Below are 15,224 nucleotides of genomic sequence, written 5' to 3' on the forward strand. Positions count from 1 at the left end.
ATGGATGGCCTCATGTAATCGCAAGGATCCAAATAGATCTATGCATATTGTCACAGGTTTGCCATGGACGTTATGGTATTTCATCTTTAGTTGTACCTTGAATGTCATGATGTTGAACGTCGCAGTGAATGGTGTTCCTAAAATTCAATTTTAAACGCTCTTGCATGAGACTACCAAGAGCTAGAGGTCTACAGTCCTGGCGCTCCTCCTTTCTTCATGTGTAACCATTATCTCTATATATTCCCAAGGATGGATCATCGTGCAGTTGAAGGCTTGCAGGTCCGAGTTCTCATAAAGTGAAAACCTCACTCTTTTTAAGCCCAGCTCCTTAAAGAGTTATGCGTACATGATACCACATGGGCTTCCCCCGTTGAAGAGGATTCTTGACACATCTAAGTTGGCCATAGTCGTCGTTGTCACCAGAGAATTTTTTTTGTTTGGAATACCATCCACTTTTTCAATATCCTTGAATCCAAAAATGGTTCTCTCTTGTTTTCCGTTGGGAATCGTTCCTCACTCTTTACTAAATAGACTCAACTCGACAATCCTTTTCTTGACCGTCCCTTTGGACGAGTTCTTTGGTCGAGGGAGGTCTCCCGTGATGGACGCTATATATTGACATTTTCCTCTTTGGTTTTATTCTCCTCCATCACAATTGACCTTTCTTCCCTTGGTCTCGGTCATAACTTCGATTGTCTTCTTTGGGGAAGCCTTTTCTCAAATAGGGGATCACTTCTTTCTTTGCAACGTATGTGACACCCTAAACCCCACTAAAAACTTTCTTTATAATATAATATATTTTGTAGAATAAGTAATTATAAAATTAAAAATGGGTATCACATTAACATAAATAACATGAAAATTTCTCATAAATGAGTACTTTGATCAAAACATAACATAAACATAATAATTCCAAAATATGAGTCTCAACCCCAATGTCACAATATCAGAGCCTTATTACAAATTAAACCAACTAGCTGACTTAATATTTCAGCAAAACATATGCATAAAGGAAAACTATTGAAGTGGTCTTTTATACCATCTTCCATAAATCATTGTAAACGAATACTCCTCAATCTCGACCTGAGCATGCTCTGCATATAGGTTCACATTGGAAGGCATAGAAATAAATGGGTGAGAATACATTCTATACATTGCATGGTATAATAACAACAAGAGCAACATAATCTTAATATATCACATTTACACAATTCATACCACATTACATAGAGTCATACAACATTACACAGTTCACACATAAATGCTTATGAAATGCACTTATCCTCTACTTCAGTGCATGTGGTACCATCACTAAACCGAAAGCTTATTTTCCTGAGTTCTAATAGTTTATGGGATATATGAGATATGTCCCACACTACAATACTCTCCTAGATGTCCATAGACATGCAATGTCTATAAGTACATGCGAGCTACGTACATATTACAACACCCTTCGCTAAACTCTACTTCTAGGAGTACATGCGAGCTATGCATGTACTACGACACTCTCCTAAAAATTTGTAGACATGCAATAACTAGGAGTACATGTGAGCTACTCCGTACTACACACTCTCACTAGACGATACCTACTCCGATATATATAATGCATGACAGACAAACAAACAAAAATTCCACCTGAACCTCCAAACCATAATTAATACATTGGTTCTTATTGAACCTCTAACATAATTCAACAATGGTTCTTATAGAAACTTTAACACAATGAAACAATGGTTCTTATAGAACCTTCAACATAATGAAACACTGATTCTTATCGAACCTTCAACGTAATGAAACATCGATTCTTATCGAACCTCTAACATAATCAAACGTTGGTTCTTATCGAACGTTCAACATAATCGCCATATTAGGGCTTCACTATTTCTTTATCAACACTGGACTTATGTTCTAAGGGTATTCACACAATCATTCATTGTTCACAATTTGCATCTCATAAAAACTTTGGACTCATGTCCTAAAACATTTACAACTTAGTTCACAACAAGTGTTTAATTGAAACATTAGAATTGCATCCTAAAAAATTACACCTCTTTATACAATTTATCTCTTCCATGGAATCATTCATACCTATAAGCATCATGAAACCATTACCATATTCACAACACCATTCACACATATAAACATCATAAAATTCATAGAAATACCACGTCCATATTCTGTAATTTTACACACAAGACATAATATGGATATAATCAGTCATGCAAAATGAATTCAAGCATGATAACAATTTCATATAGCATACATTTGTTCATTCATCTTGTGTAACAATACTCTTATCAAAACATACCCAAAATCATGTTTTTCACTAGTCATACCTCAAATTCGAATAATTATTTAAAGGGTCATGCTAATGAGTGCACCGGGATCATTCTTTAAGGGTATAAAATAAAGAAAATACTTTTTACAAAAGTTAATTATTTCAATTTCCAATACATTAAATACACACATTTTCAAAAAATCTTACCACTTTAAGCATTTAAAGAGTGCCCCTGGGGCACTCGTTAGCATTTCCCTTATTTAAAATATCACACGTAGTCAGAATCAAGTGAATTAACATGTTTTGGAAATCTTAGAATGTCTATTTTAAGACTATACATTTCATTTTAGGACTTAATGTCTCAATTGATACATTTTAATCAAACAATAGGAACTGGTGCAGAAACAAGGTAGAATGTTTTGTCCAATTTGTAACTAGTATTTCTCCTACTGTACTTAATGAAATAGGACACTGATGAAGTATAATACATATGAAAATTTGTCTATTTTATTATGATATAAGGTTCACTCTTAATGGACTCGTGTAGAATGAGTTGGATCAAGAATACTAAAAGTATGCCAAATGATTGCGTTGTAGAATTTCAAGATAATAACTAAACCTGCAGTTTAGTTTTCTCAGCTTTATGACAACTCAAATGAACCAAATCAAAAATCTATCTTGTGCTAAATCTTGTCTTGTTTCTTATGATTTTAGTTTCACTCCTAAAATATCTATGTAAATAAAGTTATAGACAAATGACTAATATGATATACTAATCACAAGTTGCAAAATTTTAATCGTTACTATTTTTCACTAATTCTCTATAATTACTTTTCCATACAAATATTAGCTACTCACAACATTATTCATACATATAATTGTTATAAGACATTTTTCATAAGATAGGTTTTTTCATAACCTTACCAAGTATCACATAGTCAACAAGATTCATTAATTAATAAGTGTTATCATATGCACTAGAAGGATTACATGGAAGATTCAAATATTTTAATAAAAATATGTCATACTAACATAATTTTAATTCACCATTGGATATATCTTTAAATTAACTTTCCAACGCATTCGACCGCGTCTTAATCAGAGTTACATAACTCAAATTATGCTATTTTCAGTTCGGCAGCATACTAAAAACAGGAAATAGCTATGGCTGGCCGTAGCAAAATAAAAACACACGCCCATACTAAAATCAAATGTAGCTACGGCTAGCCATAGTAAATGCTGCGGGCCGTAGCTAAAACCCAAAATTCTGCACTTTTGTTCTTTTTTCTTCAATCTAAACCCTTCCATAACATGTTTACTCAATCCAAAACTCATAAAGAAACAAAACTGACACGGAATTATAGATCATAAACATCACATCATCATTTACACATTAATTTAACATCACCAATTCATCACACTACATCATCATTTAATTAACACAAAATATCAACATTAAACATATGATTTCATAGAAAGGCTACATTCAAATTATGTAATTTAACTAAACCACTCGTAATAAGAGAGAGATTCATAACCTAAAGTCTATAAATCATCATTTCATGGGAAATTCACATAGAAGTTCATACCATTAGAGTTCAATAGAAAAATCCACTACCCTAAATGTCAAAATACCATTGTTATATAGCAACTCTTCCCTTACCTTGTTAGTGCAACAATTATTTATGAGTTCCTAACATCGGTAGAATCCCTTGGTGAATCGAGTCTTCTACTAAAAATGGAGAGTAAGAAGGGACTTTTGTGTGCTAGGGTTTTTGTCTTTCCTATTTATCTTCTAATTTCTTTTTTCTGTTTTTCTCTTTCTCTCTAATTCCTCTTATTACTATCTAATCTCCTAATTTCTTATTTAAAACTAAAATTATGATTTTTTCCTATATCTTTTACTCTTTCACTAAGGCTATCCCTTTTCCACTTTCTCCTCCCATCTAAATTCCAATTTTTTTTAATTTATTAAAATAAATTTAATAAATCATATAAATTCCAATTAATCATTTTTTAATAATAATATTAATAATATTAATAATAGCAATGACAACATTGTATTTTTTTAATTTTAAATAATAAAAACAATAATTACACTAATAATAATAATAATAATAATAATAATAATAATAATAATAATAATAATAATAATAATAATAATAATTAAAAAAACACACAAAAACCACATTACCAATAAAAATAAAATTTGGAATAAAATTAGGAATGTTTCAATATGTTAATAAGAATTGTTGTAGTACCAAACAAATTTTGAGGTGTCAATATTAGGGATGTTCACTGACTCGGGCAAATTTGAACTAAATCAAATTAAATCAAGGTGTTTGGGTCAAACGTTTTTTTTAGTTCGGAAAAAAATCGAACCAAACAAATGAAATCTGATGTTAATTGGTTCGAACAAGGAATTTCTAAAACTACTCTACCCCCAATTTTGTCAATCTGACCAACCATATTAATTCATATATTTTATATCACCATTATCATAACAACTATTATAAAATTTTCGGTATCAAGAAGAACAAAATGAAACATTATTTGTGATATTCACAATCTATATGGAGAAGAAAAAATTAAAAAAAAAATATATATATTTTTATGGAAAATTAGTTGATGTAAAGTAAATATTTTTAAAAAGTATTTTAGCAATTTTTTTCTAACATATCCGATCAATCCAATCTAAACTAACATGTTGTTTCTCAGTTTGATTTGGTTTAAGTTTTATCGAAAAAGATTTACAAATTCAATCCAAACCAATCCATTTATTTCTGATCAATTTGGATATTAATTGTCTCGAAATCAAATCAAATCGACCTGCAAACATACTTCTAGCCAATATAATCGGCATTAACTGGTCATTTAACCCATCTCACAAAACTCAAGTTCCAACTAATTTTAGTCAAAGCAATGTTGTCACCAAGACAAAGCAGTTGGTGAAAGGGTACATAATTATGAAAAAGTAAAGTGAAAAAACAAATAGCATTAATTTCCATAGCCAAAAGATTTTGCAATTTACATGTATACTTGATTTTTATATTGATTTATTATAAAACGCCAACCGGTGAAGCCAGATTCCAACATTGACAGTAGAAAAGAAGTGCCATGGAATACATTAACTATTTGTTTTGAACTTTTCAAATGCAAAATTTAATCAATCAATTATAAAAATCAATTTACTAATGTATGTAACCGTATTTCACTTCTCTATTATTTATTTAGAAGTGTACGATCATGTACATTTTACCAATTCTTCATTAACTATGTTGAAAATAATACATATTTTGAATATATTATTATTGATTTGTGTTGGTGTATTGGAAAATGTTATCATGATGCACCTTGTCCTTACAAATTCACACATAATTTTCAAGCTTCGTAGCCATAAGAAAACAAAATGGTAGGTAACAAAAACAAATGACTTTTGGTACCAGAGACTGTCAAGTCATAAGACTCGGATACGGACAACGGGATACGACACAGATACGGACACGAGGACCACACTAATATAAAAAACATAAGACACGAACACGACTATTAATATAATAATGCAATGTATGAGCACAATTTATAAAGAGTTTAAAACGAGAAGTAAAATTTACATATATTTAAACTTAATACGTTCAATCAACAAAAAAAAACATAAATCCACAAAAACAAAATAATACAAATCATATCATAGTCACTCCATATTGATAAAATCAGACTCTAAACCGTGGAATAAGAAAAAAAAAAAGAATCCTAATTATGTTATTTTTATAGTGGAGAAGTGAAATATGAAAGGTAAAAAAACTCTATTATTTTTATAAATAAAAATCTGATAATTATTGAGTTGGGCCTTATTTAAAAAAAATATCTAAATTATTTTGAGTTGGGTGTGTCCTTTAATTAAAGCAAGGTGTCGTATCTGTGTCCACTGCAATTAAATTATTATTTTTCGTTGGACATTGTAAAAATGTGTCAGATACGTGTCGTACGTGTGTCGTATGAGAATCTGTGTCCGACGTGGCGACACACCTTCTGAATGGCGTGTCGAGGCTTCATAGGTCATTACCGATAAGATGGAGCCATGCAACTGTGAGTGGAATCAGTAAGACCATGATTAGTATAAAAGCAGGTAGTCACTCTTGTGTTTTATGCATCAAACTCAAAGTTTCTAACATGACTTCCTTAAGCTTCCTAGTCTTGCTTCTTCTTCCTCTTATCATTTCTCAGGGATTTGCCAACTATGAAAAACCTCCTGTCTATAATCCACCGATTGAAAAACCTCCAGTTTACCAACCACCCGTGTACAAGCCACCAATTGAGAAGCCTCCAGTTTACAAGCCACCGGTAGAAAAACCACTTGTGTATAAGTCACCAGTAGAGAAGCCTCCCGTTTATAAGCTACAAGTAGAGAAACCACCAGTGTACAAACCTCCAGTTGAAGAACCTCAAACCTACAAGCAACCAGTAGAGAAACCACCAGTTTATAAGCCACCAGTTGAAAAGCCTCCAGTTTACAAGCCACCTGTCTACAAACCCCAGTAGAAAAACCACCCGTTTACAAACTTTCGGTAGAGAAACCTCTTGTCTACAAGCCACCTGTATAGAAACCTCCGATTTACAAGCCACTTGTCTACATGTCCCCAGTTTATAAACCACCTGTAGAAAAACCACCCGTTTATAAACCCCCTGCATGTCTACTCTAACACCCTTCTAAACCCCGCGACAATTTTTAAACAATTATATCAGAGTAAAACATAAACACAAGGGTGCCACAATTATATAAAATAAATAAACCAATCATGGTCAAGTCATGCTTCATTAGGAAACGGTTCACCAAATCGTAATTATGTTTATCACAGCGGAATAAGAAACATTATCAAATACATCCAATGGAATCATAATCCAACACCAATAAAGTAGATTAATTTCATAAAAACTCTATAACTATCGTTCCCCAGTGTTACAGATCAGAGCATGACCGACACGACCCAACATAAACGGATAAACTCTATGAGTCATCCTCACCAAGCACTAATGCCGCTACTCCTCAATCTGAAAATGACAACATGTAAGGGTGCGTCTCATTCTCAATTAGTAAATATTATGCAATTCATAAGCAACAAGCATCATAATATACCGTTCACCCAATTATACATATTCAGATTCCCATCTATTATTTATTAATTCACACAATAATAGATTACAACACCTACTGCAGAAATCCATACAATCATATTATGACAAAATGCATATGACACAACTGACACTATGCATGTGGTACCAATAAACCGTGGAATCAATCCACCTAACCGATCTACGCCTCATCGAGATACGGCCCACCGACACAATTTCCACACAATGGGAAATATGTCCACCAACGATCCAAACATCACCGGGATCCAACATCAATGCATATGAAAGAATGAAACACATATAACATACATAAAACACACCGAATCACGATGAACAACTCATCTCAACACCACTTCACCGAATAAGTATGTACATGTTTTCAACATCATTAAAATAGTCATGCATCCATCACAATCATAATAACAAATCACACCCAATTCATCATCACATCAAACACATTGTCACACCTATCTCATATGCACACAATGTTCAATTCTCATCAAGTAATTAAATTGAGTTTTTAAAGAAATAAAGTCGGCTAATACCATTATTCATCATTCATCATGTAAAATATTTAATTACTTGCACAACGCCCAAAACGGCACTAAGAGATGATTCACGGATCAAAAGATACGTTATTTTGAAGTTTGGGAAAATTCACACACAGCAAGGTTCGCTCAGCGGAGCAAGGCAGAAGCGAAATCCTTCAGACCCCCGCTCAGCGGACCTCAAGCGACGTCAAACACGAGCGAACTACGTTGGGACCTCCGCTCAGCGGACCCCCCTCCGCTCAGCGGACCTGCAATTTCAGCAAACCCCAAGTCTGCGACAGACCCTGCGATTTCACTCCCTTTTCACCCAAAAACGATTCCAAACATCACATACAGGCATACAATCATCATATATTCAATTATACACCACAAAACATCATTTAAACGCATTATTAACAAAATAGTTTACACAATTATCATCAATTCAGTCCAATTTTAACACCCTAACCTAACAATCCCAATATCTAATTGAACCAAACCATACATCAATCTACCTACCACCTAAGACCACATAAGAGATACTAAAAGGAAGAGTCCCCCCTTACCTCGATGAATTTCTTGAATGCTCTCCTTCCGATTTCACGTTCTTGTCTCTTCCTCTTCTCTTGCTCTTTTCACATGTTCTTCCTTTTTCCCCCAAATGGTTCCTTTTTTCTTATTTTATGAAAAATAAAATAAAATAGTTAACCATAACTTAGTAAAAGGCCTAACTAATTAGCACCCCTCTTTTACTATCACCATACCATAAGCCCAATAGCTCTTACTCCATCATTTTCCAATTAAATCCAATTTAAATTCTAAAATTCCAATTATTTAATTTAAATCCAAATTAAATTAATAAACTGAAATTATGGGTGTTACAACTCTCCTCCACTAAAAGAGTTTTCGTCCTCGAAAACATACCTTAGACGAAAAATTCCGGGTAAGAGTCCTTCATCTGGCTCTCTAACTCCCATGTGACATTTTCACCGGCTGGTCCTCCCCAAACCACTTTCACCGTTGCTATATCTTTACCTCGCAACTGCTTCACTTTACGATCTTCAATCCTCATAGGTAACGTCTCTACAGTCAGATTATCTCGCACCAGTATATCATCTACTTGAATCTCATGAGACGGATCCGCAATGTATTTCCTCAACTGGGATACATGGAACACATCATGCAAATTAGCGAGTGCAGGCGGTAAAGCAACCTGATAAGCAACCTTTCCAATCCGGAACAAACAACGGTTCCATCAATCCAGACGGTTTCTGATGCTCAATTTTCGACTTCTGACAAATTAAGCAAGCATAAACAAACTCAGCAATTTCCTTCTTCATTCCAGGCCACCAAAATAACTTCTTCAAATCATGATACATCTTGGTAGCACCAGGATGAATGCTCAATCCACTCCGGTGTCCTTCTTCCAGAATACTCTTTCTGATCTCAGCAACATCGAGTACACACACTCGGTCTCCAAACCTTATGACACCATTCTTGTCAATTCGGAATTCACCTCCTCGACCTTGGTTGATTAATGTCAACTTATCTATCAATCCAACGTCAGATTTCTGTCCATTTCTAATTTCTTCAAGGATACTATTAGTTAACTTTAACATTCCCAACTTAACGCTATTAGAAGTACTTTCGCATACTAAACTCAAATCTCGGAATTGTTCAATTAAATCCAATTCTCGCACCATTAGCATAGACATATGCAATGACTTCCTGCTCAATGCATCAGCAACAACATTTGCTTTACCAGGATGGTAATTCAAATCGAAGTCATAGTCCTTCAAAAGTTCTAAACATCTTCTCTGTCTCATGTTGAGCTCTTTCTGATCGAAGAGATACTTCAGACTCTTATGATCGCTGAATACCTCAAATCGAGAACCATAGAGATAATGTCTCCACAACTTCAACACAAACACCACAGCCGCCAATTCCAAATCATGAGTCGGATAATTCCTTTCATGAATTTTCAACTGTCTTGAAGCATAGGCCACTACCTGCTTATCTTGCATCAAAACACCACCTAAACCCATCAGTGAAGCATCACAGTACACATTAAAAGACTTCGCTGGATTAGGCAAAATTAAGATCGGAGCACTTGTTAATCTTTTCTTCAATTCTTGAAAACCTTTTTCACATTCTGAATCCCATACAAATACTTGTCCTTTTCTTATTAACTTAGTCATTGGTAATGCCAACTTCGAAAATCCCTCAATGAACTTTCTATAGTAACCTGCCAGACCAAGAAAACTGCGAATCTCTAAAGCATTCTTCGGCGTCTCCGACTGAGATACTGCTTCTACCTTCATAGGATCCACTGCGATACCGTCCTTCGTAATTACATGGCCAAGAAAACTTACTTCCTTCAACCAGAATTCACATTTAGACAATTTCGCATACAATTTCTTCTCTTTCAATAACTCCAACACCACTCTTAAATGATCTGCATGTTCTTCATCACTCTTCGAGTAAATCAGAATGTCGTCAATGAACACTACCACAAACTTGTCAAGATACGGGTGAAATATCCTGTTCATATACTCCATGAAAACACCAGGTGCATTAGTAACACCAAATGGCATAACAGAATATTCATAGTGTCCATACCTCGTTCGGAATGCCGTCTTCTGAATATCTTCCTCCTTCACACGAATTTGGTGATATCCAGACCTCAGATCAATCTTGCTAAACACACAAGCTCCAACCAACTGATCCATCAAGTCGTCAATCCTCGGCAAAGGGTATCGATTCTTGATTGTCACTTTGTTCAATTGTCTATAATCAACACATAGCCTCATTGAACCTTCTTTCTTCTTAACCAACAGTACCGGCGCACCCCACGGTGACACACTAGGACGAATAAACTTCTTCTCCAACAATTCTTCTAACTGTTTCTTCAGTTCAGCCAATTCCGATGCCGACATGCGATACAGTGCCATCGACACAGGACTAGTTCCAGGAATCAATTCTATAGCGAACTCTACTTCTCTTTCAGGTGGCAACTCACTAACATCTTCTGGAAACACTTCCGGATACTCATTCACTACCCGTAGCTTACCAGTGCTATCGCCCTCTTTCACTTCCATCGAGGAGCACAACATAAATACCACCGCTCCATCATTGATAGCCAAATTCATCAGTTTGACTGACATAGTCAAATCCTCAACACTAACCTCTTCAAGAAAGATAACCGTCTTCGTAAAACAATTGATATGAACTCGATTAAATTGCAACCAGTTCATCCCCAAAATGACGTCAAGTCCTTCAAGAGGAAGGCACACTAAGTCCATTCCAAACTTTCTACCAAATATGTCAATAGAACAGTTCAAACAAGCAGAAGAAGTAGTTACCGAACCCGACGCAGGAGTGTCAATAACCATACTTCCATGAATAGCAGATATTTCTAATCCCAATCGTTTAGCACAATCCAATAAAATGAACGAATGGGTCGCCCCAGTATCAATAATGGCAACTAAAGGTGTGTCATGGATAAAACACGTACCTTTAATTAGACGATCTTCTGGAGTAGTCTCTGACCCAGACAAGGCAAAGACTTTTCCACCAATCTGATCCTTCTTCGGTTTAGTGCAGTGTGGACTGATGTGACCCTCTTCACCGCAATTGTAGCATGTCACAATCTTCATCCTACAATCTGAAGCAATATGACCCGCCTTACCACACTTGAAGCATTTCTTCTCTCCACTCTTGCACTCATTCCTTCTATGCCCAGTCTCTCCACAGTTGTAGCACCTAACGGGAGCACCAGAATCTCCCCCACTAGGCCTCTTCCAATCCCCAGCCCTAGGATTTCCTCTACCATATGGCTTACCTCTATCCATAGGCTTCTTACCTTTCTTGTCAACCAACTCGCGAGAGTGAGATGACTTCAGCTTAAGGTTATCCTCTTCGAAGATCCTACTACAGTCCACCAAATCGATAAATCGCCGAATTCTCTGGTACCTGATCCCTTGCTTGATCTCATCACGAAGACCATTCTCAAACTTGATGCACTTTGAGAATTCACTAGCCTCGTCATTGTTGTAGTGAACGTAGTACTTCGCCAACTCGACAAATTTCGAAGCATACTCTGGTACCGTCATATTACCCTGAGTCAGCTCCAAAAATTCAATCTCTTTCCTGCCTCGAACGTCTTCGGGAAAATACCTCCTCAGAAACTCTCTCTTGAACACAGCCCAGGAAACAGCTACACCATCAGCATCCAATTCAGCCCTGGTAGCCATCCACCAGTCATCAGCTTCTTCGGACAACATATGAGTACCATACCTCACTTTCAGGTTCTCAGCACAATCGATGACTCTGAAAATCCTCTCGATCTCCTTAAGCCACTTCTGAGCACCTTCAGGATCATGTGTGCCCTTGAACAACGGAGGATTGTTGCTGAAAACTGTTCAGCTGCCTGTCAGCACCAATACCAGCTCCATTGACATTCCCTCCCAGTACACCAGCAATCATGCCCAGAGCCTCAACAATTGCATCGTCGTTTCTTCCCCCTCTCCCGGCCACTGTTCTGCTAAATATAAAACAGTATTCATTAGAACGAGATGTATCGATAGTGTCTACCTTACACTATTCGCATACGAGGGATTAACTGACACTAAGACTCTGACTCAAACGACCGACTATGCTCTGATACCACTATTGTAACACCCTTCTAAACCCCGCGGCAATTTTTAAACAATTATATCAGAGTAAAACATAAACACAAGGGTGCCACAATTATATAAAATAAATAAACCAATCATGGTCAAGTCATGCTTCATTAGGAAACGGTTCACCAAATCGTAATTATGTCTATCACAGCGGAATAAGAAACATTATCAAATACATCCAATGGAATCATAATCCAACACCAATAAAGTAGATTAATTTCATAAAAACTCTATAACTATCATTCTCCAGTGTTACATATCAGAGCATGACCGACACGACCCAACATAAACGGATAAACTCTATGAGTCATCCTCACCAAGCACTAATGCCGCTACTCCTCAATCTTAAAATGACAACATGTAAGGGTGAGTCTCATTCTCAATTAGTAAATATTATGCAATTCATAAGCAACAAGCATCATAATATACCGTTCACCCAATTATACATATTCAGATTCCCATCTATTATTCATTAACTCACACAATAATAGATTACAACACCTACTGCAGAAATCCATACAATCATATTATGACAAAATGCATATGACACAACTGACACTATGCATGTGGTACCAATAAACCGTGGAATCAATCCACCTAACCGATCTACGCCTCATCGAGATACGGCCCACCGACACAATTTCCACACAATGGGAAATATGTCCACCAACGATCCAAACATCACCGGGATCCAACATCAATGCATATGAATGAATGAAATACATATAACATACATAAAACACACCGAATCACGATGAACAACTCATCTCAACACCACTTCACCGAATAAGTATGTACATGTTTTCAACATCATTCAAATAGTCATGCATCCATCACAATCATAATAACAAATCACAACCAATTCATTATCACATCAAACACATTGTCACACCTATCTCATATGCACACAATGTTCAATTCTCATCAAGTAATTAAATCGAGTTTTTAAAGAAATAAAGTCGGCTAATACCATTATTCACCATTCATCATGTAAAACATTTAATTACTTGCACAACGCCCAAAACGGCACTAAGAGATGATTCACAGATCAAAAGATACGTTATTTTGAAGTTTGGGAAAATTCACACACAGCAAGGTTCGCTCAGCGGAGCAAGGCAGAAGCGAAATCCTTCAGACCCCCGCTCAGCGGACCTCAAGTGACGTCATACACGAGCGAACTACGTTGGGACCTCCGCTCAGCGGACCACCCTCCGCTCAGCGGACCTGCGATTTCAGCAAACCCCAAGTCTGCGACAGACCCTACGATTTCACTCCCTTTTCACCCAAAAACGATTCCAGACATCACATACAGGCATACAATCATCATATATTCAATTATACACCACAAAACATCATTTAAACACATTATTAACCAAATAGTTCACACAATTATCATCAATTCAATCCAATTTTAACACCCTAACCTAACAATCCCAATATCTAATTGAACCAAACCATACATCAATGTACCTACCACCTAAGACCACATAAGAGATACTAAAAGGAAGAGTCCCCCCTTACCTCGATGAATTTCTTGAATGCTCTCCTTCCGGTTTCACGTTCTTGTCTCTTCCTCTTCTCTTGCTCTTTTCACGTGTTCTTCTTTTTTCCCCCAAATGGTTCCTTTTTTCTTATTTTATGAAAAATAAAATAAAATAATTAACCATAACTTAGTAAAAGGCCTAACTAATTAGCACCCCTCTTTTACTATCACCATACCATAAGCCCAATAGCTCTTACTCCATCATTTTCCAATTAAATCCAATTTAAATTCTAAAATTCCAATTATTTAATTTAAATCCAAATTAAATTAATAAACTGAAATTATGGGTGTTACATCTACAAGCCACCCGTTGAGAAGCCACCTGTCTACAAGTCACCCGTTGAGAAGCCACTTATTTACAAGCCATCTGTCGAGAAGTCTTCGGTTTATAAGCCATCAGTTGAAAAGCCACCTATTTACAAATCACAATTTGAAAAGCCTCCTGTGTATAAACCACATGTTTACAAACCTCCTGTCTACAAGCCTCTAATTTATAAGCCACCAGTTGGGGACCCACCGGTTTACACGCCTCCATACTAGAATGCCACTTCACAATCCAAGTACTCTTACGCAAATGATGGTCCTTGTGTCTAGAAAATGCTTTTAAGAGTATATGTAAATAAGAGAGATATAAAGTTTACGAAGCAAGGAATATATATATATATATATATATATATATATATATATATATATATATATATATATATATATTTTTGTAATTTTCATTTCAATCCCTTATTTACAATGTTATTGCAATTGTGCTTTTGTTCTCTATATTATAAATAAAGCACTATGATTTAGAAGTTGTTGTATTGCTTCAACAAACTGTGCCGATCAACAAAAATCTTTAAATTTTATCTGTTGGACAAATACATTTCACTGCACTAGCATGAAAGAAAAAAATCATGCTAACTGAATTACACTAATAATAAAAACAAAAAGTACAAACAACACCACTTACAATGGGTGTTGAAAATTTTATTAAATAGTTGCGTGGTTGTAATGAGGGGTTGAATGAGATGTTTTTTTAAAATAAGTTTCATTGAAAATAGAATGAA

The 15,224-nt window shown here is 35.5% G+C and overlaps 1 protein-coding gene across 1 annotated transcript; it reads left to right on the forward strand.

Annotated features, from left to right (window-relative positions):
• The first annotated feature begins 6,451 nt into the window (after positions 1 to 6,451).
• On the forward strand, positions 6,452 to 14,706 carry LOC131635470 (repetitive proline-rich cell wall protein 2-like). The gene is made up of 2 exons (XM_058906086.1): positions 6,452 to 6,802; positions 14,470 to 14,706. The coding sequence occupies exons 1-2, from the start codon at positions 6,452 to 6,454 to the stop codon at positions 14,704 to 14,706; spliced, it is 588 nt and encodes a 195-aa protein (XP_058762069.1).
• The last annotated feature ends 518 nt before the right edge of the window (positions 14,707 to 15,224 follow it).

This window comes from Vicia villosa, unplaced genomic scaffold (assembly GCF_029867415.1).
Source record: "Vicia villosa cultivar HV-30 ecotype Madison, WI unplaced genomic scaffold, Vvil1.0 ctg.001494F_1_1, whole genome shotgun sequence".
NCBI classification, from domain to species: Eukaryota; Viridiplantae; Streptophyta; class Magnoliopsida; order Fabales; family Fabaceae; genus Vicia; species Vicia villosa.